At 38.0% G+C, this 24418-nt stretch overlaps 1 protein-coding gene across 1 annotated transcript; it reads left to right on the top strand.

The window, feature by feature from the left end:
* Window positions 1-5998: 5998 nt before the first annotated feature.
* On the top strand, window positions 5999-21022 carry MMP9 (matrix metallopeptidase 9). The gene is made up of 13 exons (XM_053722053.1): window positions 5999-6170; window positions 6887-7119; window positions 8167-8315; window positions 8711-8839; window positions 10066-10239; window positions 12009-12182; window positions 13722-13895; window positions 14435-14590; window positions 15136-15325; window positions 15623-15762; window positions 15940-16090; window positions 16250-16353; window positions 20486-21022. Exons 1-13 carry the CDS (start codon window positions 6030-6032, stop codon window positions 20593-20595), a joined length of 2025 nt encoding a protein of 674 aa, XP_053578028.1. The 5' UTR covers window positions 5999-6029; the 3' UTR covers window positions 20596-21022.
* Window positions 21023-24418: the final 3396 nt, after the last annotated feature.

Here is a 24418-nt window from a genome sequence, read left to right as displayed (position 1 = left end):
CCTTGCATTGGTCAATGGTGTATGATATCCTTTTAATCTTAGCTCAGAATCAGAATATTCTCCTTACCTGAGACTAAAATTGTTGCGCACAACAGTCAGAACGTTGGGTGCTTTATTGTTTAAGGGCGCTAAACAAGGTGTATTCTTAATCTAAAAAAGAGACTGTTCAGCCGCCATCTTCAAATCAAAACATAATCATTTTATTTTACATAATTAAAAAAATCATAAAAACTGGAAAATAGAAACAAGAGAATATGTTTAAGTGGGGTCTTGCACTATAAAAATCTGCCCAGAGATGTGGACTTGACATGGATGTCTGACTTTAGGAATCAAACACAAGGAGGCCTATTTATCAAGAAATCAACTGTGCTGCATTAGACAACACCAATACGCTTGCCTAACATCGCGGCCGCGGACCTGAATAGGCTCTCCTTATTTATAAAAAAAGCTGTCAAAAAGCAATGCACCAAGTACGGGGCGATGAGCAGCGGACTGTTGTTAACTAACAGTCATCGATTTCACTGCTATTTGGCTTTTTCCCAACTTTATTTATACCCTGTCACTAAACACTGCCACTATACTAAAATGTTTAACCCCTATCCCGCCGCTCCCCGACCCCGCCGCAACTCTAATAAATGTATTAACCCCTATCCCGCCGCTCCCCGCCGCCACCGCAACTAAATAAAGTTATTAACGCCTATTCCGCTGCTCCCGGAGCCCTCCACAACTAAATAAATGTATTAACCCCTAAACTCCTGGCCTCCCACATCACTAACACTTACTAAACCTATTAACCTCTAAACCGCCAGCCCCCCACATCGCCATAAACTAAATTAACCTATTAACCCCTAAACCTAACAACCCGCTAACTTTACATTATAATTACCTCATCCCTATCTTAAAATAAATTTAAACTTACCTTTAGAATTAAATTAAACTTTATTAACCTACCCTAACTATTATACTATAATTACATTAAATTACATTAAACTATTAATTAACATACCCTAATACTAAAATTACATTAAACTATATTAAACTATTCATTAATCTACCCTAACTATTAAACTAAAATTACATTAAACTACAAATTAAATTAACTATATTATATATTTAAAAACCTAACCCTACTCAAATTATTTAAATCTACTATTAAAAATTACTAAGTTACAAAAAAATAACAAAGTTACAAGAAATAAAAAACACTAAGTTACAAGAAATAAAAAACACTAAGTTACACAAAATAAAAAACACAAAGTTACAAAAAAACCCCCCAAAAACACTAAATTACACAAAATAAAAAATAAATTATAAAATATTTAAACTAATTACACCTAATCTAATAGCCCTATAAAAATAAAACAGCCCCCCCCCCAAAAAAAACCCTAGCCTACAATAAACTACCAATGGCCCTTAAAAGGGCCTTTTGCGGGGCATTGCCCCAAAGAAATCAGCTCTTTTACCTGTAAAAAAAATACAAATACCCCCCCCAACAGTAAAACCCACCACCCACACAACCAACACCCCCAAATAAAAACCTATGTAAAAAATCTATGCTCCCCATTGCCCTGAAAAGGGCATTTGTATGGGTATTACCCTTAAAAGGGCATTTAGCTCTTTTTCAGCCCAAAACCCTAATCTAAAATTAAAACCCACCCAATAAATCCTTAAAAAAACTAACACTAACCCCCCGAAGATCCACTTACAATTTTTGAAGACCCGACATCCTTCCTCAACAAAGCGGCAGAAGTCTTCATCCAAGCAGGCCGAAGTATTCATCCAAGCTGGCAGAAGTCTTCATCCAGATGGCATCTTCTATCTTCATCCATTTGGAGCGGAGCGGCTCCATCTTCAAGACATCCGGCGCGGAGCATCCTCTTCTTCCGACGTCTTCTGAACAATGAAGATTCCATTTAAATTATGTCATCCAAGATGGCGTCCCTTACATTCCGATTGGCTAATAGAATTCTATCAGCCAATCGGAATTAAGGTGGAAAAATCCTATTGGCTGTTGCAATCAGCCAATAGTATTGAGCTTTCGTCCTATTGACTGATCCAATCAGCCAATAGAATGTGAGCTCAATCCTATTGGCTGATTGGATCAGCGAATAGGATGAAAGCTCAATCCTATTGGCTGATTGCAACAGTCAATAGGATTTTTTCCCACCTTAATTCCTATTGGCTGATAGAATTCTATCAGCCAATTGGAATGTAAGGGACGCCATCTTGGATGACATCATTTAAAGGGAAACGTCATTTTACAGAAGACGTCGGAAGAAGAGGATGCTCCGCGCCGGATGTCTTGAAGACGGAGCCACTCTGCGCCGGATGAATGAAGATAGAAGATGCCGTCTTAAGCCCTACCCTACACTAAATTACAAATAGCCCTAAAAAAGGGCCTTTTGCGGGGCATTGCACCAAAGTAATCAGCTCTTTTACCTGTAAAAAAAAATACAAGAACCCCCCAACATTACAACCCACCACCCACACACCCCCACTCTAAAACACACCCGATCCCCCCTTAAAAAACCTAACACTACCCCATTGAAAATCACCCTACCTTGAGCCGTGTTCACCCAGCCGGGCACCACTGGTCATCTGATCCGTCCAGAAGTCTTCATCCAATGGGGCAGAAGAGGACATCCGGCCCGGGGGAAGGCTTCATCCAAGCGGCATCTTCTATCTTCATCCATCCGGTGGGGAGCGGCTCCATCTTCAAGACATCCGACGCGGAGCATCCTCTTCATCCGGAGCCTTCTTCAACAATGACAGGTCCTTTAAGTGACGTCATCCAAGATGGCGTCCCTTCAATTCCGATTGGCTGATAGAATTATATCAGCCAATCGGAATTAAGGTAGGAAAAATTCTATTGGCTGTTCCAATCAGCCAATAGAATGCAAGCTCAATCCTATTGGCTGATTGCATCAGCCAATCGGATTTTTCCTACCTTAATTCCGATTGGCTGATAGAATCCTATCAGCCAATCGGAATTCAAGGGACGCCATCTTGGATGACGCCATTTAAAGGAACCTTCATTCAGTGTTAGGACGTCTATGGAAGAGGATGACTCCGCGTCTGCTGGATTCAAAATGGCTCCGCTCTGCTCCGGTTGATTGAAGATAGAAGATGCCGCTTGGATGAAGACATCTGCCGCTTGGAGGACCTCTTCTGCCCGGATTCGATGAAGACTTCTGGACGGATCGGATGACCGCTTGTGCCCGGCTGGGTGAACACGGCTCAAGGTAGGGTGATCTTCAAGGGGGTAGTGTTAGGTTTTTTTAAGGGGGGATTGGGTGGGTTTTAGAGTAGGGGTGTGTGGGTGGTGGGTTGTAATGTTGGGGGGGGGTATTGTATTTCTTTTTTTTACAGGTAAAAGAGCTGATTACTTTGGGGCAATGCCCCACAAAAAGCCCTTTTAAGGGCTAGTAAAAGAGTTGATTACTTTGGGGCAATGCCCCGCAAAAGGCCCTTTTAAGGGCTATTTGTAATTTAGTTTAGGGTAGGGAATTTTATTATTTTGGGGGGCTTTTTTATTTTATTAGGGGGCTTAGATTAGGTGTAATTAGTTTAAAATTCTTGTAATTTTTTTTATTTTCTGTAATTTAGATTTTTTTTTGTACTTTAGTTATTTTTAGTTAATTTTATTTAATGTTAGGTAATTGTATTTAATTAATTTAATTTATTTAATGATAGTGTAGTGTTAGGTGTAATTGTAACTTAGGTTTGGATTTATTTTACAGGTAATTTTGTAGTTATTTTAGCTAGGTAGCTATTAAATAGTTAATAACTATTTAATAGCTATTGTACCTAGTTAAAATAATTACAAAGTTGCCTGTAAAATAAAAATAAATCCTAAAATAGCTACAATGTAATTATTAATTATATTGTAGCTATCTTAGGGTTTATTTTATAGGTAAGTATTTAGTTTTAAATAAGAATAATGTATTTAATTATAGGAATATTTATTTAGATTAATTTAAATAATATTTAAGTTAGGGGGGTGTTAGGGTTAGGGTTAGACTTAGGTTTAGGGGTTAATTCATTTAATATAGTGGCGGCGGTGTAGGGGGGGTAGATTAGGGGTTAATCTATGTAATGTAGGTGGCGGCGGTGTAGGGGGGCAGGATAGGGGTTAATAAATGTAATGTAGGTGGCGGCGAGCTCCGGGTTTGGTGGTTTAGGGGTTAAACAATTAATTTATTTGCGGCGGGGTCTGGGATCGGCAGGATAGGGGTTAATAAGTTTATGTAGGTGGCGGCGGCATAGGGGGCGGCAGATTAGGGGTTAATAGGTATAATGTAGGTGGCGGTTTAGGGGTTCATATATTTATTATAGTTGCGGTGGGTCCGGGAGCGGCGGTTTAGGGGTTAATAAGTTTAATGTAGGTGGCGGCGGTGTCGGGGCGGCGGTTTAGGGGTTAATAAGTATAAAGTAGGTGACAGTGGTGTCGGGGCGGCGGTTTAGGGGTTAATAAGTATAAAGTAGGTGACGGCGGTGTAGGGGGGACAGATTAGGGGTGTTTAGACTCGGGGTACATGTTAGGGTGATAGGTGCAGACATTTCCCATAGGAATCAATGGGATATCGGGCAGCAGCGAACATGAGCTCTCGCTGCTGTCAGACTCCAGGGCGGCAATTGAAAACCAGGTACTCTGGCCCGGAATAGTGGCGAGCGTACCTGCTAGACATTTGTTAACTAGCAAAAGTAGACAGATTGTGCCGAACTTGTGTTTGGAACATCTGTAGTGACGTAACCATCGATCTGTGTCGGACTGAGTCCGGCGGATCGCATGTTACGTCACTAGATTCTACTTTTGCCGGGCTGTAGGGCTTGATAACTACAGCGAATCAGCCTCGCCACAAATACGCTGCGGAATTCCAGCGTATTTGCGGTTGACGGCTTGATAACTAGAGGCCACAGTCTTAATAATATTATAAGAAAATGAACCTTGATATTTTTGTTTTAAAGCTAAATTATTTTTTATGATATACTATAAACAGTCCTAAAAAGCTGCAAAGTCTCAAAAAAATCTGTTTTGTAAATGAGGTGTCATTAGATATTAGAAAGGAAATAATGATTTATTGTACCTTTGGTAAGTATAATTTATTTTATATTTTCAAATTATTTGATTTTAGAAAATGTAACATTCTGTGTGTAGAAGTTGGATTTCTATTATGAGGTATTTATAAGGTTATTAAACAATTTTATTAACATTTTAGTTATTGTATTGAGACAAAACAACATTGCATGTTAGTTATAACAAATTTAACCTACATGCAGGTTGATAAACCTGGATGATCACACAAGAAATATGATAATCTGATTTCATTATATGGTGTAATTTTACATATGCATAGTGTGAGCTGGAGAAGAGATTTTAAATAGTGTGTCACACTGATTTCTTAGCTCTGACTGTCCTTTCCTGACTTTTTGAATTGTACTGCCTGACTCATTCTCTTACAGAGTGCACTGCAAATGAATCCTTAATATTTTAGTGTATTTTATTTCATCAATTCTACTATGTAAATGTATTATATTTCCCTGCATAGACTTCAGCTAATGTTAGTCTATGAAACCCCATTACAGCTTCCTCATTAAGAAAATCTTACATCTCTTAGTGTATGTCTCTTAGCCTCATTTAGCCTGCGGTGGGGTTAATAATAAGTATTTTCTTGCAGTGATTTAGTAATATAACGTGTGTGTGTTTTGTGCATTTCATAGCTTCATTCACTCACCACCCTTTCTTTGTTTATTATTTATTTTGTATATTAGAAGGCAGGATGTGACATCACCTGATCAACACAATCATGTTGAAATATGTCTGTTTTTTATTTTTAAGCTATGTGACACATACTGCCCCCCCTCTCCAGGTCTGTGTTGTGAGACACACTGCCCCCTCTGCCCCCTCCCTGCATACAGCATGTGTTACAATCCTGCGGTCTGAGGTTGGGTGTGAATCAGCCTCCAGGGTATATAAAGTAAAGGAAACAGGAGAGAGATACAGATAAGGTAAAGAGGAAGGTGTCAGTATGAACATGCTGACAGTCCTGGTGGTAGTAGGCACCTTGTGTGCTCAGATTTACTCTGCTCCAGCACCTATCAAAACCCCCCTGTCTATTACATTCCCAGGGGAGATACGCAATGACCTGACTGACCTGCAGCGGGCTGAGGTAAGACTTCCAACCCTCTGACCTTTTCCTTTATGTATGTCTATGACTTGGTGTATCCTTTTAAATGTTTTATCCTGTGTCGTCTGACTTCACCTTGCCCTGTGTACTTGGTCTTTTTATCTGTATGTTATTTTATTAGTGCTTGCGTGCTAATGTCACACAACTGCCCTGTAGATTCTTGTGTTTCATAACATGCTATATACTTTATTCCTTCCCTTTTGCTTAATAAGCGTCCTGGTGTCCCAAATCTCTCTAAATTTAATGTGCTATGGTGTGTGTACCTGAAACACCCATGTTTTAGATGTTGCTGAATACAGCTTTCCCTGTGCTGCCTGAATGTCCTATGTCTGTGCGGTTCATGGGGCTGGGAGACTCTAAACAGTTTATGGGTTGTGTTTCTTACATCTTTCCATATCTAGACTATCCATGAGCTATCCAAGTCCTAGGTACACATGATACTTCCAGCTACTATTTAGCCATTAAATATCTAATTCTTGTTGGCCTATGGAATCCCAAAACGATGGGTACCGTGAATTTTCCAAGATTTGTGCGCCCTAAAATCTCAGCAAACGCTCTGTTATACCCGCTTTAGACCTTTCCATGGCTTTTTGGGCATGGACTTCTGCACACCATGTTTTCTCTAAATCCCTTACCTCTTTCCTTCCCTGGTTACTATTTCATGACTGACACTATGTCCACATGCTTTTTTATGGCAGAGGTACTTGCAGCAGTTTGGATACATGGCCCAAGAACAAGGTGATGATGAACAGGTGTCACTAAGGAAAGCACTTCGTCTCATGCAGAAGAAGCTGGGACTAAATGAGACAGGAGAGCTGGATACAGAGACTATGGATACCATGAAGAGTCCTCGCTGTGCAGTTCCAGATATTGGCAACTTCAACACATTTGAGGGTGATCTAAAGTGGGATCACAATGATATCACATACAGGTAAGTCACCATTGTGTGCAGCATTCACATTGGGATAGATAATAGATAGATAGATAGATAGATAGATAATGTAATATCCAAAGGGTATGTTATATTCCATTAAAGTTCAAAAGCAGCAGAAAGGATGAGCAATAGATAACATTATATGAGACATAGTTCTTCATGTGGGCAAGCTCCACACCTGTGTGTTGTACTTCCAATATGTGATACTAGTCATTGTATGAAATACCCTTTATAAAAATTATTATTTGTGATACCACTCATACAAGTGTGTTCAGTGTTTTATGGGCTCATATGAAAGATACATCTTTAGAGAGTATAAACACTACAATGCAATTTAATTTCAAATGCTAAGGAGTTGAAGCCATCAAGGTCAGGACTGTAAAAGAGAGTGAATAAGGAAAAATAAAATATGCTCAGGGTCAGAAGAATTACATTGAAAATGTAGAAGTTGTGGGAATAATAAATGTACTGTAACATTAGGAGACATTTGCCAAGCATGACAATGACATAGTAGGCATTATGGACAACAGACAGGGATTAACTGTGAGAAGCTGTTGGACCAGCTGCTTGGATAGTCAGAAGAGTTACAGTAGTCTAGCTGGATCATATTGGAACTCAATGTTTGCTGCTTGAGAGACATTAAGGGACAGACCTTGTAAATGCTAAAAAGGTTTAGTGGGTGGATGCAAATTACTTAGTAGATGAGTGGGGTTGAAGCTGGTGCAGAAGACATCTACATAAGAGAAGGGTCAGTTAGGTTGAAAGAAGAAAATTGTGATGGACAATTTGCAGAAGAAAATGTGTTTAGTTGTGTAAGGGAGTCAAAGTGTTATCCAATAGTTGATGGCCTTGATGCAGCTATCAAGCAAACTAGTTATGGGTAATGTCCAAAGGCAGCTTGATCAAGTGGAGCTGTTAGCTCTAACATGAGAGAATGGGGATTGCTGGGAATGACTGGTTATTTGTTAGACAGTCTGTGCGATATTACCTATATTGCTGATTAAAATCAGCTGACACTCCTAATAAATCCACTTTTTTTCACAGGATCCTAAACTACTCCCCTGATTTGGATCCTGATGTGATAGATGATGCTTTTGTTCGTGCATTTGCAGTCTGGAGTGCAGTTACCCCTCTCACATTTACACGTATATATAAAGGTGTTCCTGACATTGATATCCTGTTTGGATCTGAGGGTGAGTGCAAAAATAAGACCACAATACAAAGTCACATATCTGATATTTAATGTATCTAGTTTGTATCACTACACTTGACATTCTGCCTTGATTTCATATTACAGTGTCACATTGGAGAGGAGAAAAGGGGAGCGTCACATTATGCTTTTAATATTTTTAAATGTTTTCATTTATTGAAATCCCAGTCTTACTATGAGTATTACTGTAAAGTGTTTGTAGCACAAGAAGTTGCATTCTGAAGTCACATACTTCATTCTGACCCATTAAGAAGTAATGCCACAGTTTCACACTTTCTGTTACTTTATAAGGTGATGTCATGTAGCTATTTTCTGTTTAACTTATGTACCACTTTGCTATTGCTTGAGTTATTACATCTCTCCGTATTTGTCCTGCAGATCATGGGGATCCCTACCCCTTTGATGGAAAGGATGGTCTCCTGGCTCATGCGTATCCACCAGGTCAGGGGGTGCAGGGAGATGCTCACTTTGATGATGATGAGTTTTGGACTCTTGGAACTGGAGTGGGTAAGAACAGGATATAGTAATCTTTTACATTACATACATGGAGCTTTGAACAAGATAACCATCAAGAACAACAAACTAGTGCAGGGCTTACCCACAGATAATTGCCCTAGTCACAGGTTCATTAGAAGTTCCCTGACTTATGCCTAATCTGTAACCATTAATAGTATTACATTCTCAAATATATACAAAAGTAAAGTCTATATATATATGTCATGGTACAGTTCATAGCCATCTGTATTGACTAGACAACGGTAAAGAACAGACAATATTATGAGTGTAAATGTTTTATCACTTGATTAGCCAGAAATGTGCACCCCTGGGAGGAGGTGTTCTTAGACAGCTATCTATATTGCCTAATGCAATATTGTATTACTGTTGTTTCACATTCAGGCGGTGACTACAAAACAGATGTATTTGAGCAGTTGCTTTCTCCAATTAGCAGTATCACAGCTCTAGCTTTCACAATTAGCTTTATAAAAGGGAATGTGCCAACAACTATTTAAAAATGTCTTTACTAAATATACCCATGTAAGAGCAGCTTATCTTTACATTTAACAGCATCAGGCTTATACAGCTGTATTATGCTATCTCCTATCTGCATACAGTGTTGCTGCATATGAGCCTCTATGCTGCTGCTTAGCTGTGTATCTGCTATATTCTCTTTCCGTTCCCAGCCATTGACCTATATTCTCTCTCACTCATCTGCAGCTCTTTATCCATTTCTAAGTGTCATTACCCCACCTCACTGTGTGCCCCCCCCCTGCACCACTTAGTTCTCACCCACAGCCTTTTCTTTGTTCCTCTTTACATCTCTGCTCTCCCACACTTTTTGTATTTATTGCTCAGTATATCTCACCCACTCATTTCACACCCACTCCTAAACTGCCCCCTCTTTCTCTTCTTTCCAACTTTGTACAGTTGAAACACTTTGCTTCCACCCACAGTAACCCCCACCACTCTTTTCCTCCCATGCTCCTTCCTTATATTCTCACTGTACTTTTTGTGTCCTCCTTTTTTTATTTTAAGAATATCTTAGCTGTAGGTTTTACTCCTCTATACTTATACCTACTTTTGTCTCCTCAGTTCTTCTCTTGCAAACCCAAGTCTGCGGCCTTTCAAACCATTCCCATACTGCTCTCTCCTACATCTCACAAATGAATCCTCACCCATCCCGTTCCCTCTCTCAGCCATAACTCCCTGTAATTCTGTATTTCTTCTCTCTCCAGTGGTAAAAACACGGTTTGGTAATGCAGAGGGAGCTCAGTGCCACTTTCCTTTCACATTTGAGGGTCAGTCCTACTCTTCCTGTACAAGTGTCGGACGCACTGATGGACTTTTGTGGTGCAGCTCAACACCAGACTATGATAAGGACCGCAAATATGGCTTCTGTCCTAGTGAATGTGAGTATTTCGTGACACTGCTGGTATAACTGCAAGATTCATTGGGCAACACAGAGAATTGACTCAGAGTAACTTAGTAACATTGCAAGTGAATATTGCCTTGAACTAGATGCAGAGTGTCCACAGTAACTGAACATGTAATGTATTTATATATATTTATTATAACCAGATGCTCCATTTTTTATGTAAGAGAACTAATTTAATTATCAACATCAAGTTTTCATTTCATGTAAGGGAAGTCAAGTTGTGAAACCTCCTACTGATGGCTGTTGTGACATACAAGACAATAGATCGCTTTTAGAGACAGTTTGATGATTATGTTTTCAGTTAAAGGGACATAATACTCATATGCTAAATCACTTGAAGCTGATGCAGTATAACTGTAAAAAGCTGACAGGAAAATATCACCTGAGCATCTCCATAGTTGCCAACAGTCCCTGATTTCCAGGGACAGTCCCTGGAGTTTGTTGTATGTCCCTGGATTTTTTTTGTCCCTGGAAATCTCGTTTGCACAACATTTGTTGTTTGCATATATATATATATATATATATATATATATATATATATATATATATATATATATATATACTGTATAGATATATATACACACATACGTATATACAGATAGATAGATGATAAATAGATATAGTGTATTATTTAAATATAATTCATTCCTAATGGAATATTGTTATTATTATTGAATGGGTTCACATATTATTGGTCTTTCTAATTTTGATGCTGTGTTGTAAAAATAACCATATGCCCAGAATGTGTTCCAGAGACTGGGTAGGTGTAAGAGCTTAGTGATGTAATCTGTATAATAAACTATGGATAAGTCTAAATTATACTATTACTTTCAAATGGGTGTGTTTTGATTGCAGAACTGAGTGGGCGGAGCAGTTGAACAGTAGGTCGTCAATACTCCAGTAACCCGCTTGCTTGCTCTGCTGCAAAGTATCCCTGGAATTGTTTTTTAAATGTTGGCAACTATGCATCTCTATGTAAAAAAGGAAGATATTTTACCTCACAATCTCCTCAGCTCAGCAGAGTAAGTTCTGTGTAAAAAGTTATACTTCACATGCTCCCAGCTGCAGGTAAAAATAAAAAAAAATGAAGAAATGAACAGCAGCCAATCAGCATCAGCATTGCTGAGGTCATGAACTCTTACTGTGATTTCATGAGATTTGACATAACTCTCATGAGATTTCATAGTAAGCTTCCTTTACCTGACTGGTGAAATAATATGAGAGTGCACAATGCTCATCCCTTCAGATGTCCCAGGACAGACACACTAAACTGCTGCTTAGAAATCCTTTACAATGGGAGGTGGCTACTGAGGAACTTTTGAGGTAAAATATCTTTCTGTTTTACATAGAGATGTTCAGGTGATATTTTCTAAGTCAGCTTTTTACAGCTATACTGCATCACTTTCAAGTGTTTAAACATTTGGGTATTATGGCCCTTTAACTGTTGATGTTTTAGAAATGAACTTAACATGAGCAACTCACAGAATATACACAGCCTATAACCAGGTAGAAATCCAAAAGAGAAAAAAAATAATAATATAAAAATAGTTTATTTTTTATTTGCCTTCTACTTGTTATCGCTAGAGCAAAACTTGTAACATGGAAATCTAATTTTTTTTGGTGCAAATGTATTTTGAATACAGTTTTTATTACTTAAGATCATGCTCTGGATATTCACACATATTAACTGAAGCTGCGCAAGTGCATATTTGTGTTTCTAATTATGTCTGTTACTTTCCTCAGTGCTATTCACATATGGAGGCAACAGTGATGAGAGTCCCTGTGTATTTCCATTCATCTTTGATGGACAGACCTATAACAGCTGTACCACAGAAGGGCGCTCAGACAAGTACCGCTGGTGCAGTACCACAGCCAACTATGACAAGGATGGCAAATATGGCTTTTGCCCTAATCGAGGTAACTTTCACCTGGTTAGAAGAGCTACATATAGTGAATCCTACATAGGGCCAGATTACAAGTGGTGTGCTCAAACGCTAATTTTGTTCAAAGTGTAAATTTAGAGCGGGCGGATTAGCACGCGGATTTCAAGTGAAAAGTAAAAAGTTAGTGTGTGAGCAAAAGACTTAGGTGCGCTTACTTTAGGACCGTCACTAATTTGCTAACCCCTACTCCCCTTAGACTTCTATGGGGTGTGCTACAAAAAGCCTTATTAGTTATTGCTTGTGCGCTAACCCGACGCTAGATCAACTGCCAAAGGTGCATTAGGAATACTTCACATTCCTATGTTCTTCACATTGAAGAAAATGTTCTTTTATTCTATATATCTGATTATTTTTTGTAAAATATATATCTATACCTATGTATCTATATGAATATATACAGACATAGATATATATTATATATACAGTATATATATATACAGTATATATATATATATATATATATATATATATATATATATATATCTTAAACAAAAGTACTAACACTCACTGGATTTAATTCACTCCAAAATGTATTTTAGTGACATATCAGGGTTGTCGCCCCTTGCACAGACGTGGTCTGAGGATGGGGCGACAACCCCAAAACGTCACTAAAATAAATTTTGGAGTGAATTAAATCCAGTGAGTGCTAGTACTTTTGTTTAATGTGAGGTACTGCTTTGCACCCTGGTCCTACAAATGTATTGTTTGTGAGAGTGTTCTGACTGTTGTATATATATATATATGTATATATATATATATATATATATACTGTATATATATATATATATATCTCATGTTAAAAATCAATAAAAATAATATTGCAGGTATTTGACTTGGAAGGGCTCAACAGTGTGTGTATGTCAATACATGTGTTTATATGTATGTGTGCACATACATATTTATAAATATAAACACATAAATACACATGTATACACACATATATATAGACATGTATACATATACACATACACATATTTATACATATATCTACATTGGTGCCCTTTCCAGTCAAGCACTTTGCCATATACCCTATCCCTTTCTAACCCTTTTAAAACCTTTTTTCAATATTAAGTGTATATATGAATGAAATACTTTATTTTAACATGGTTTACATGTGTTTTGTGACATTTGTTTTCTAACCCTTACGGGTTACTTTAGGGGCTCCGTCTTAAATTGTGCTAAATATTCTAGCACGGTTTCGGTTTTTGCTCAAACACAACCTACAACTTTCAACATGAGCGCTATGTAACACAGTCAATATCCCCTGAAAATATAGATTGCGTTAGAGCGATGTCGGCCACACTAACCTTTCGCTGGTAAATAGTATTTCCTAATATTTCCAGCAATATTGCTTATTATGTCCTGCGCTATCATTAGCGTGCAACTTGCAATCTGGCCAATAGTCTAAGAAGTTTTGAAAAACATTTTGAACTTAATAGGATTTTATGTTAGAAATTATGTCATACTATGTAATGGAGAAGGCTTTTGGTTTAGCAATGCTATTCTCTTTCAGACACAGCTGTGATCGGAGGAAACTCACAAGGAGACCCTTGTGTCTTCCCATTCACATTTCTGGAAAAGACCTACAGTGCATGCACCACTGATGGTAGAGGTGACAGGAAGTTATGGTGTGCTACCACCTCCAGTTATGATCAAGACCGGAAGTGGGGCTTTTGTCCAGACCAAGGTCTGTATCATTAATTTTCTCCACCCTCTTTTAATTAAACATTAAAGCTACTTATTTTCTTTGTTGCATGTAAAATAGGCATGTTACATGTTTTTTTTGTTTTTAAATATGCTTTCCTTCTTTTTTTGCTTTATGCTAGTGTAGTCAAGCCCATGTCCACTAATAAAACTATAGGATTTCTGCCAGTGAGCAATTAGTCCCTAGTTCTAATAAAAAAATACCGTAATTTAAAAGCTTTTTCTTGCATAACAATCAACGTGTTTAATATCTGTTCTTTCACATGCATGATAGATTTTATGTATTTGAATGTGTATTTAAGGTATATTATTTACAAATAAACATTAATGAATTTAAACCAAGCAATCTCTCAGTACTATAAAAAAGGAAGATAACTAGGGCCAAGAAGATATATTTTTTAGTGAACAGCATAGCAACTGTTTTGAAATATGTAGAGGAATATGAAGTATCTGCTTTTTTTTTTGTATCTTTACACTTGAGAAAGTTTGTGTTAATCTTTACCATGGTGTTTTGGGTTACAGGATACAGCCTCTTCCTGGTGGCAGCCCATGAGTTTGGCCATGCCTTGGGCTTGGAGCACAGTGATGTCCGTGACGCTCTCATGTACCCAATGTACAGCTATGTGAGTGATTTCCACCTTCACAAAGACGATGTGCGTGGGATACAATATCTTTATGGTAAGGAGGGTTGTTGTCATCATGTGCAATCATTGTAAAAGCAAGAAACAGCAATTATAAAGCAAGCTATTTGCATTATCTACACTATATAAATGTTGGGGCATAAAAGAAACTGCTGTGTTGTGTGTTAGTATTCTAGTTAATAAAAGTATATCTGCTTGTAAGATCTATTCTGTATGTGATTGGTTGTGCTGGGCATACCGTAGTATCTTCTAAAATTAAAAAAAAAATCATGTTAATCGTCTATGTAAGATGTGGGTCTTGGGGCTGTCACCAGCATAGTTGTGCAAAGTATTTGTTGTAGTAAGCACCTTTTTCTGCACAGCAGAAGGGTCAGTTGTAATTACCAGAATAAATATGTCCACTTCAATGGTCAGATGTTATCACCAGGGTAACATGTGCAATATTTATCTGTATAATGCTCAGGGGTCATCACCATGGGAATGCCATATATTGTTTGTACGAGGGAGGACAGAAATCAATAAAAGCCTAATACAGTGTCTAATGAAACTTCATAGTGGATTTACATTCATTTTTGCTCTCAGGTGCTAGGACTGGTCCAGATCCTACTGCACCAGTGCCCACTGACAAGCCAGAGACTACAACATTAACCACATCCACAACCAGTGTGACCCCAAGTGTGGCTCCTGTGGACCCTGCAAAAGATGCCTGTAAAGTGAAAATGTTTGATGCCATTGCAGAACTGAAGGGAGCACTTCACTTCTTTAAAGATGGGTAAGGACAATCACAAGGGGGGTTAGGTATGAAGGAAGTAAGATATTTAGATACAACTTTGCTGTGACATTAACCCCTTGGCTGTTAGAGAGCTGCAGTGCATTGCTTTATGATGTTTTGCAGTACAGTTTAGTAATAGGGTTACTAAGGGGTTAACTCTTCCTAATCCTGAGACTACTTTCACTGTGAACAATTCCTCTATACCAAGCCCTGTATCTGTTACTATTACAATTCCTTATTCAACTTTGCTCTGACTGTGAACTGTCTTCATATTTGACATTGTCTCATCTATTGTAGACTCTACTGGACTGTTTCTGACAAAGGCGAGGTGGCTCATCAATCCCCACTCCGTATCTCAGAAGCATGGCCAGAACTACCATCCAACATAGATTCTGCATTCCAGGATCCCACTAGCAAAAAAATATTCTTTTTCTCAGGTAAGAGCTATTATAGAACATAAGCATATAGGTGTAATAGTCTTGCCATATGCTAGTTCAATGAAATGCAGTACAGGGTCAACTATTTCCTCTGGAGTAGGGTAGCATAATAATGCAGTGAACTTGTAATGAATATGTAATGTTATAGTATTAAAGCATTGGAATGCCTCTTTACAGGACGCAAGTTTTGGCAGTACACTGGTAGCAGTGTTTTGGGTCCACGAAGCATTGAAAAGCTGGGCCTGGAGAAAGAAGTAGAGAGCATTCTGGGTGTGATTCCTCGTGATAATGGAAAAGCATTGTTATTTAATGGAGAAAAATATTGGAGGTGAGTTAGAAATGTCAAAATCTATAGGGCCAATAGAAGACACAAGGAGAGGAGGGCAAGAACATATAATGAATAGGAAAAGGATTGAGAGGAAAGCTAACATGTAGCACATAAATATTATACATTGTTGTAGCTCTCATGTCTTCCTTTATTTCTAAGGCTGGACGTGAAGGCACAAACTGTGGATAAGGGCTACCCACGAAGCACAGATGAAGATTTTGCTGGAGTTCCTTCTGACTCTCATGATGTTTTCCTATACAAAGGTACAGATATACAAACAGTAGCATGAGAAATACTGTGGTAATGATCTAGCACCATCAATGTGCTCTGCTTATGATCCTGCATTGACATTGCATTTAAACCTTACTGAACAAATAGATATTGCAAAAGAGATGTTGCTTCAGTTTTGTTCTAGCACAGATACAGTGATTAAACAGTCTCCCACCTGTACTACCCGATCTTATCTAACAGCACATTCTAAAATATTTACCAAACTATACCCATGTAAATGATATACAGGAAAATACATTAACTACCAATGCAATGCATAAGGTCCGGTTGTACCTCTTTGCCCAGCACCTCACCATCTGGCAACATCAGATTCAAATGATGATATCATATGTCATGTGATTAGTGATGTCATGTATGGTGTTGTTAATGTCATTGTCCTTATGTCATGTATGGTGTTGTGTTAATGCTATTGTCCTTATGTCATGTATGGTGTTGTTAATGTTATTGTCCTTTTGTCATGTATGGTGTTGTGTTAATGTTATTGTCCTTATGTCATGTATGGTGTTGTTAATGTCATTGTCCTTATGTCATGTATGGTGTTGTGTTAATGTTATTGTCCTTTTGTCATGTATGGTGTTGTTAATGTCATTGTCCTTATGTCATGTATGGTGTTGTGTTAATGTTATTGTCCTTATGTCATGTATGGTGTTGTTAATGTCATTGTCCTTATGTCATGTATGGTGTTGTGTTAATGTTATTGTCCTTTTGTCATGTATGGTGTTGTTAATGTCATTGTCCTTATGTCATGTATGGTGTTGTGTTAATGTTATTGTCCTTTTGTCATGTATGGTGTTGTGTTAATGTTATTGTCATTATGTCATGTATGGTGTTGTTAATGTTATTGTCCTTTTGTCATGTATGGTGTTGTGTTAATGTTATTGTCCTTTTGTCATGTATGGTGTTGTGTTAATGTTATTGTCCTTTTGTCATGTATGGTGTTGTGTTAATGTTATTGTCCTTATGTCATGTATGGTGTTGTTAATGTTATTGTCCTTTTGTCATGTATGGTGTTGTGTTAATGTCATTGTCCTTATGTCATGTATGGTGTTGTGTTAATGTTATTGTCCTTATGTCATGTATGGTGTTGTGTTAATGTTATTGTCCTTTTGTCATGTATGGTGTTGTGTTAATGTTATTGTCCTTATGTCATGTATGGTGTTGTTAATGTTATTGTCCTTTTGTCATGTATGGTGTTGTGTTAATGTCATTGTCCTTATGTCATGTATGGTGTTGTTAATGTTATTGTCCTTATGTCATGTATGGTGTTGTTAATGTCATTGTCCTTATGTCATGTATGGTGTTGTTAATGTCATTGTCCTTATGTCATGTATGGTGTTGTTAATGTCATTGTCCTTATGTCATGTATGGTGTTGTTAATGTCATTGTCCTTATGTCATGTATGGTGTTGTTAATGTCATTGTCCTTATGTCATGTATGGTGTTGTTAATGTCATTGCCGATGCTACATGTTATTAGGGGTGCCAGGAATGTTCTGGATTTTGTGCTTTTCATGGGTTTTAAAGTGAGAATCTTAAGTTTGGTTTAATGAAAGATGTTTAATATAAGATTTCCATTTTTTATAGTCATGCAGTTTGTATTGTGTGAAACACAAAAATATATTTTTCTGCTATTAAAATGATATATTGACGGTTATTTATCCCTACCTGTTCTAACTGAATCAGTTTCACCACCTTTTCTCTGTTCATGACTACTTTAAACCAATCACTGAAAACATTTAGAGCTAGATTACAAGAGGAGAGCTAAATTATTGCACGCCCGAAAACGGGCACATTTGTGTCTCACGGCATGAGAATGAGGCTCTCATTAGAGCCTATGGAAGTGCGTTCTCATGAGCGCAATGCTTCCCAGCAATGCGAACGGAAGCTCGCGTTCGCATTGTTGTCAACTTGTAATATCAGTGCACAATAGCGTGCACTGGTATTACTCAGTGGAGAGCAAATATCGCTTTCACAAAAGTGATATTTAGCGCTCCACTTGTAATCTTGCGCAAAATGTTAGCTTTGTCCTGTACAAGATCTGCCACAATACCTGGCTCCTAAGTGGGTAATTTTATGTGAAAACCCATTTGCAGGGTCAGTACTGCAAACATTATAGGGTCTAACAAATAAAAGCATGTAATGTTTGCTTAAGAAATACCCCTTCATGTTTATTCTCATGTACAGGTTACATTGTCTAATAAGGTTCCAATCTAACACTTGTATTTTTACTAAGGTTTTATTGATCAGCATTATACACATGCTCCCAGAGTAGCACTGATTCAATAAACTTCCCTAGTCTGACAGCATTTCAAGTAGTGCCTCTAGCATTACTAAAATATAAATGCAAATCAGTGTAAAGTAACAATATCCCTTATAATATCCATATGGAACAGTCAAAACCATTGTGATTACATAACATTCCTTTTTAAATGACAATATCAAATTGTACATAATTACACATAATAGAGTCTCTTTAAATTGAATCACAAACATATCCGAAATTCATGCTTCTTGCTTATCAACCAGCATTAAGTCACCCTATTCTGTGTAAGGACATGTGTGCTTGTCAGCACAAACATTCCAAGTAAACAGTATCACTGTAACGTACATGAATCCCTAAGATCAAAACAAATTATTCTTATTCCACCAGTTTTTCCAGTGAGAAATATTTGGATTTGTTTTTTTTTTCCATTTCCCCTCAGGGGGGCATACTTAAGTATAACACAGTTTGTCTAACCCTGCTACCCAGTCATTACTTAGATTTTTTTTATTTTTACATTTTTTGAGTCACTAGCTCCTACTAAGCATGTGCAAGAATTCACAGAATATACATTTGTGGTTGGCTGATGGCTGTCACATTATACAGGTTGAGTGGAAATAGTCATAACTTGAAATTTGTCAGAAAAAATCTAAAACTCATTTAAAGTTCAGTCCTAGGGGTATATTTATTATAGTGCGAGCGGGCATGATACGATGTAGCGTATCATGTCCGCTGCACATCGATAAATGCAGACAGCATACGCTGTCGGCATTTATCATTGCACCAGCTGTTCTTGTGAACTGCTGGTGCAATGCTGCTCCCTGCAGATTCGCAGCCAATCAGCCGCTAGCAGGGGGTGTCAATCAACCTGATCGTATTCGATCGGGTTGATTTATGTCCGCAGCTTCAGAGCATACAGAGCTTGATAAATCGTCCCCTTAGGGGCCTATTTATGTAAGTGCTAGCGGACATGATACAATGTAGCGCATCATGTCTGCTGCACATCGATAAATGCCGACAGCATACACTGTTGGCATTTATCATTGCACTAGCAGTTCTTGTGAACTGCTGGTGCAATGCCACCCCCTGCAGATTCGCAGCCAATCGGCCGCTAGCAGGCGGTGTCAATCAACCCAATCATATTCGATCAGGTTTATTTCTGTCCGCTGCCTCAGAGCAGGCGGACAAGTTATGGAGCAGCGGTCCATACAGAGCTTGATAAATCGACCCCTAAGGGGTAGATTTACCAATGTGTGGGTGGACATCGATAAATACAGACAGCATACACTGTCAGCATTTATCATTGCACAAGCATTTCTGGTGAAATGCTTATGCAATGCTACCCCCTGCACATTCGCGGCCAATCGGAATCTAGCATGGGATGTCAATCAACCCGATCCTATCCCATCGGCTGATTGCTTTTCACCGCATCAGAGGTAGCTGACGAGTTAAGGAGCAGCAGTCTTATGAAGCCTGAAGGCTCGTGCAGAATAAGCTGATTGACAGCTTAATAAATCAGCCCCTAAGTGCTATTGCATTGTTTTTTTTATCACACATTTGTTGATTATCCAAATCTACTGTATTTAATGGTCCTGGGACACGAAATCCCAAATTTTACGTGCTGCAAAATAAATAGCTGGTTTAGGCAATTTGCAGCATTTTGAACGCAAACTAGGTCACAGAATTTGCTTCTTGGCCTCTCAAGGGCATAGGTCACAAAGCCAAGAAGTGCTTATTGTCTCTTTAAATATATATTTTTTTAAATCCTGAAAAAAATACTTGAAAACAAATATATATTTTGCTTTTGCTGGTGTATGCCTTTACTCACAACATGTTTTTATTGCAGGTAAATATTACTTCTGCCAAGATCGTTTCTTCTGGCGCATGACGTGGCGCAAACAGGTGGACAAAGTTGGATACGTCAAATATGATCTCCTGAACTGCCCAGAGAATTAGAAGTGAAAGCACTCAGAAATATAGGGCAGTGTGTAACACAGAAGAAGAGAAGAAGAATGTGGTGGCACTTTACAAATAAATTATAATAATAATAATCACCAGTATGGGGGATAATAGGACAGGTTTCCATTAGGACAAGTGGGGGCGCAGGACGCAATTGCCCCAAGATAAGTATCCCTTGTAAACTTCCTTATTCTCTAACTGAGAAATAGCAAATAACTGTAAATTATTGTATGCAATGTCTTCCATGTACAGTAGTGATGCCACATATTCATCTTATGTATATGTGCATACGATTTGTACCTGCCAGGTGCAGGCTGTGAGAGAGGTGTGTGTGTATGATGATCAGATGTTGTAGCCATGGTGCGAAACAAGAGATTTCTATAATATATGGTTTTCTATTCTAATAAATAATATTTCTCTCTGATGTAATGAGTTTGTTGTGTATTTTGTGATGTTATTAACGGTCATATCAATATTAGTAAACAAGTAATATGGAGTAATATGGGGCAACAGGAGCAATATAGCCATATGTTAAATGGGGAGTTAGGGTGAGTTACATAGACATACTGTTGGTTAAATGGAGTACTGGGTGGATCTATATAGAAATGTTATATGGGAAATAGGAGATGTTATATACAGTTATGCTCATAAGTTTACATACCCTGGCAGAATTTATGATTTCTTGGCCATTTTTCAGAGAATATGAATGATAACACAAAAAAAATTATTTCACTCATGGTTAGTGTTTGACTGAAGCCATTTATTATCAATCAACTGTGTTTACTCTTTTTAAATCATAATGACAACAGAAACTACCCAAATGACCCTGATCAAAAGTTTACATGCCCTGGTGATTTTGGCCTGATAACATGCACACAAGTTGACACAAAGGGGTTTGAAAGGCTATTAAAGGTAACCATCTTCACCTGTGATCTGTTTGCTTGTAATTTGTGTGTGTGTATGAAAGGTCAATGAGTTTCTGGACTCCTGACAGACCCTTCCATCTTTCTTCCAGTGCTGCACTGACATTTCTGGATTTTGAGTCATGGGGAAAGCAAAAGAATTGTCAAAGGATCTGTGGGAAAAAGGTAGTTGAACTGTATAAAACAGGAAAGGGATATAAAAAGATACCCAAGGAATTGAGAATGCAAATCAGCAGTGTTCAAATGGTTTTCTTCTGGTGACTTGACCATGCAGCCCATCTTTCTTCAAGTGCCTCCTTATTGTGCATCTTGAAACAGCCACACCACATGTCCTGTATTTCCCCTGAAGTTATCTTGGCTGTCTTTGCATCCCGAACAATTTTCCTGGCAGTTGTGGCTGAAATTTTAGTTGGTCTACCTGACCGTGGTTTGGTTTCAACAGAACTCCTCATTTTCTACTTCTTGATTAGAGTTTGCACACTGCTGATTGGCATTCTCAATTCCTTGGATATCTTTTTATACTCCTTTCCTGTTTTATGCAGTTTAACTACCTTTTCCCGCAGATCCTTTGACAATTATTTTGCTTTCCCCATCACTCAGAATCCAGAATCGTCAGTGCAACACTGGATGAAAGATGCAAGGCTCTGTCAGGAGTCCAGAAACTCATTGACCTTTTATACACACACACAAATTACAAGCAAACAGATCACAGATGAGGATGGTTACCTTTAATAGCCATTCAAACCCCTTTGTGTCAACTTGTGTGCATGTTATCAGGCCAAAATCACCAGGGTATGTAAACTTTTGATCAGGGTCATTTAGATAGTTTCTGTTGTCATTATATGATTTAAAAAGAGTAAACACAGTTGATTGATAATAAATGGCTTCAGCCAAGCACTAACTATGAGTGAAAGAAAAGTTTTTGTGTTATCATTCATATTCTCTGAAAAATGGCCAAGAAATCATAAATTCTGCCAGGGTATGTAAACTTATGAGCACAACTGTAGATACATGTTATAGACAATTGTTATATGGGGCAATAGACTAAGTTATACAGACATATGTTGTATAATGCATTAGGAGCAGTTATATACACATATATTATATGGAGCAAAATGAGGCGTTATATGCATATATACGGAGCAATAGGAGGAGTTCTAGAAATATCTAATATGGAGCAATTGGAGGATATGTACATATACAGTATATATATATATATATATATATATATATATATATACTGTATATATATGTATATATATATATATATATATACATATATATATACTATATGTATATATATATATATATATATATATATATATATATATATATATATATATATATGTCAACAAGCAGTAAGAGAAGCCATAGACATAGGTTATATTGAGTGATGGGGGGTTAAATGGAGTGAAAAAGGGAGTTATGGTGAGAGATTATCTATAAAGAACAATCTGAGGATTTATATGGAGTTGCTATACAGAGAAGTAGGAAGAGTAAGAGGGATGGAATATTTATTTCCATGGGAGACATTGTAAGGAGGTATTACATGGAGCAATGGGAGGAGCAATAAGGATACATATAGAATAAAGTGTTATAAAGGAGTATTTGTGGGGTATATTGTGCAACAAGGTTAGACACAGGTAGTGATTATATGAGGAATGTGGAGTAGATAAAATAAGAAGGCAAACATAAAGTAATTGAGAGGCTATGTGCAGACAAAGGTAGGGTTATAAGGGTTCTATAGAGAATCAGAAGGCATTGCAGAGCGCTTCTACAGCAAGCAACAATACACAGTGTTATATAGATCAGGTATAGCGATTAATTGTAAATTAAGGATTAGTTATAAAAGCCTCTTGGAGGAGCTGTATGAATGATTTATAGGAATAACAACACTAATTAGAGGGAGAGATCATTTGAAGCTGTAGGAAGAGGTAACGTGATGGTTATATGAATGGAATAGAGGAATTACAGAGCAGGAATTTAGAGCAGCTAAAGTTGTTATTTTGGAAGAAGTAATGTATATTGGCATGGTGTGTTTTAGGGAGATGTGTTATAGAATAACTGGAAAAATTATAAGGAGCAACAATTAGAGGGAATAGCTTTAAAATTTTGTATTACCCAATAGGAAGGGGATGCAGGGGGCCATTTATGTGGAGCAGGGTCTTCTTTTATCTCTTTCATTTAACCAATGGATAAGATAAAATATAGCCTGTCTACTAGTTTCCATGGTAATTGCTGGAGGGGACCAGACTTTATTTCTGTTCCTTTAATCAATATACCTGAGGATAAAGGGGAAAGATCACGACAGGAAGACAATTAAATTTAAGCTCTGGTAACACTCACATTGTGTGCCCAAGTACTGTAGTGAGAGAACAAGTAGTGTGTGTGTGTGTGCTTGGTGCAGTGGGTGGGTGTGTGTGTGTGCATGGTGAAGTGTTTGTGTGTGCTTGGTGTAGTGTGTGTGTGTGCTTGGTAGAGTGTGTGTGTGTTTGGTGCAGTGTGTGTGTGTGCTTGGTGCAGTGTGCGTGCTTGGTAGGTGTGTGTGTGTGTATGTGGTGTGTGTGTGCATGGTGCAGTGTGTGTGCTTGGTGCAGTGTGTGTGTGCATAGTGCAGTGTGTGTTTGGTGCAGTGTGTGTGGTGTGTGTGCATGGTGCAGTGCGTGTGTGGTGTGTGTGTGTATGGTGCAGTGTGTGTGTATGTTGTAGTGTGTGTGTGTGTGTGCCTGGAGCAGTGTGTGTGTGCTTGGCACAGTGTGTGTGTGTGTGTTTGGTGCAGTGTGTGTGTGTGTATGTATGTGTGTGTGCATGGTGCAGTGTGTGTGTGTGTGCTTGGTGCAGTGTGTGTGTGGTGTGTGTGTGCATGGTGCAATGTGTATGTGTGCTTGGTACAGTGT

This window comes from Bombina bombina, chromosome 1, assembly GCF_027579735.1.
Source record: "Bombina bombina isolate aBomBom1 chromosome 1, aBomBom1.pri, whole genome shotgun sequence".
NCBI lineage: Eukaryota > Metazoa > Chordata > Amphibia > Anura > Bombinatoridae > Bombina > Bombina bombina.
Note: the sequence above shows the minus strand (reverse complement) of the source record. Positions and strands in the feature narration are given on the sequence as shown.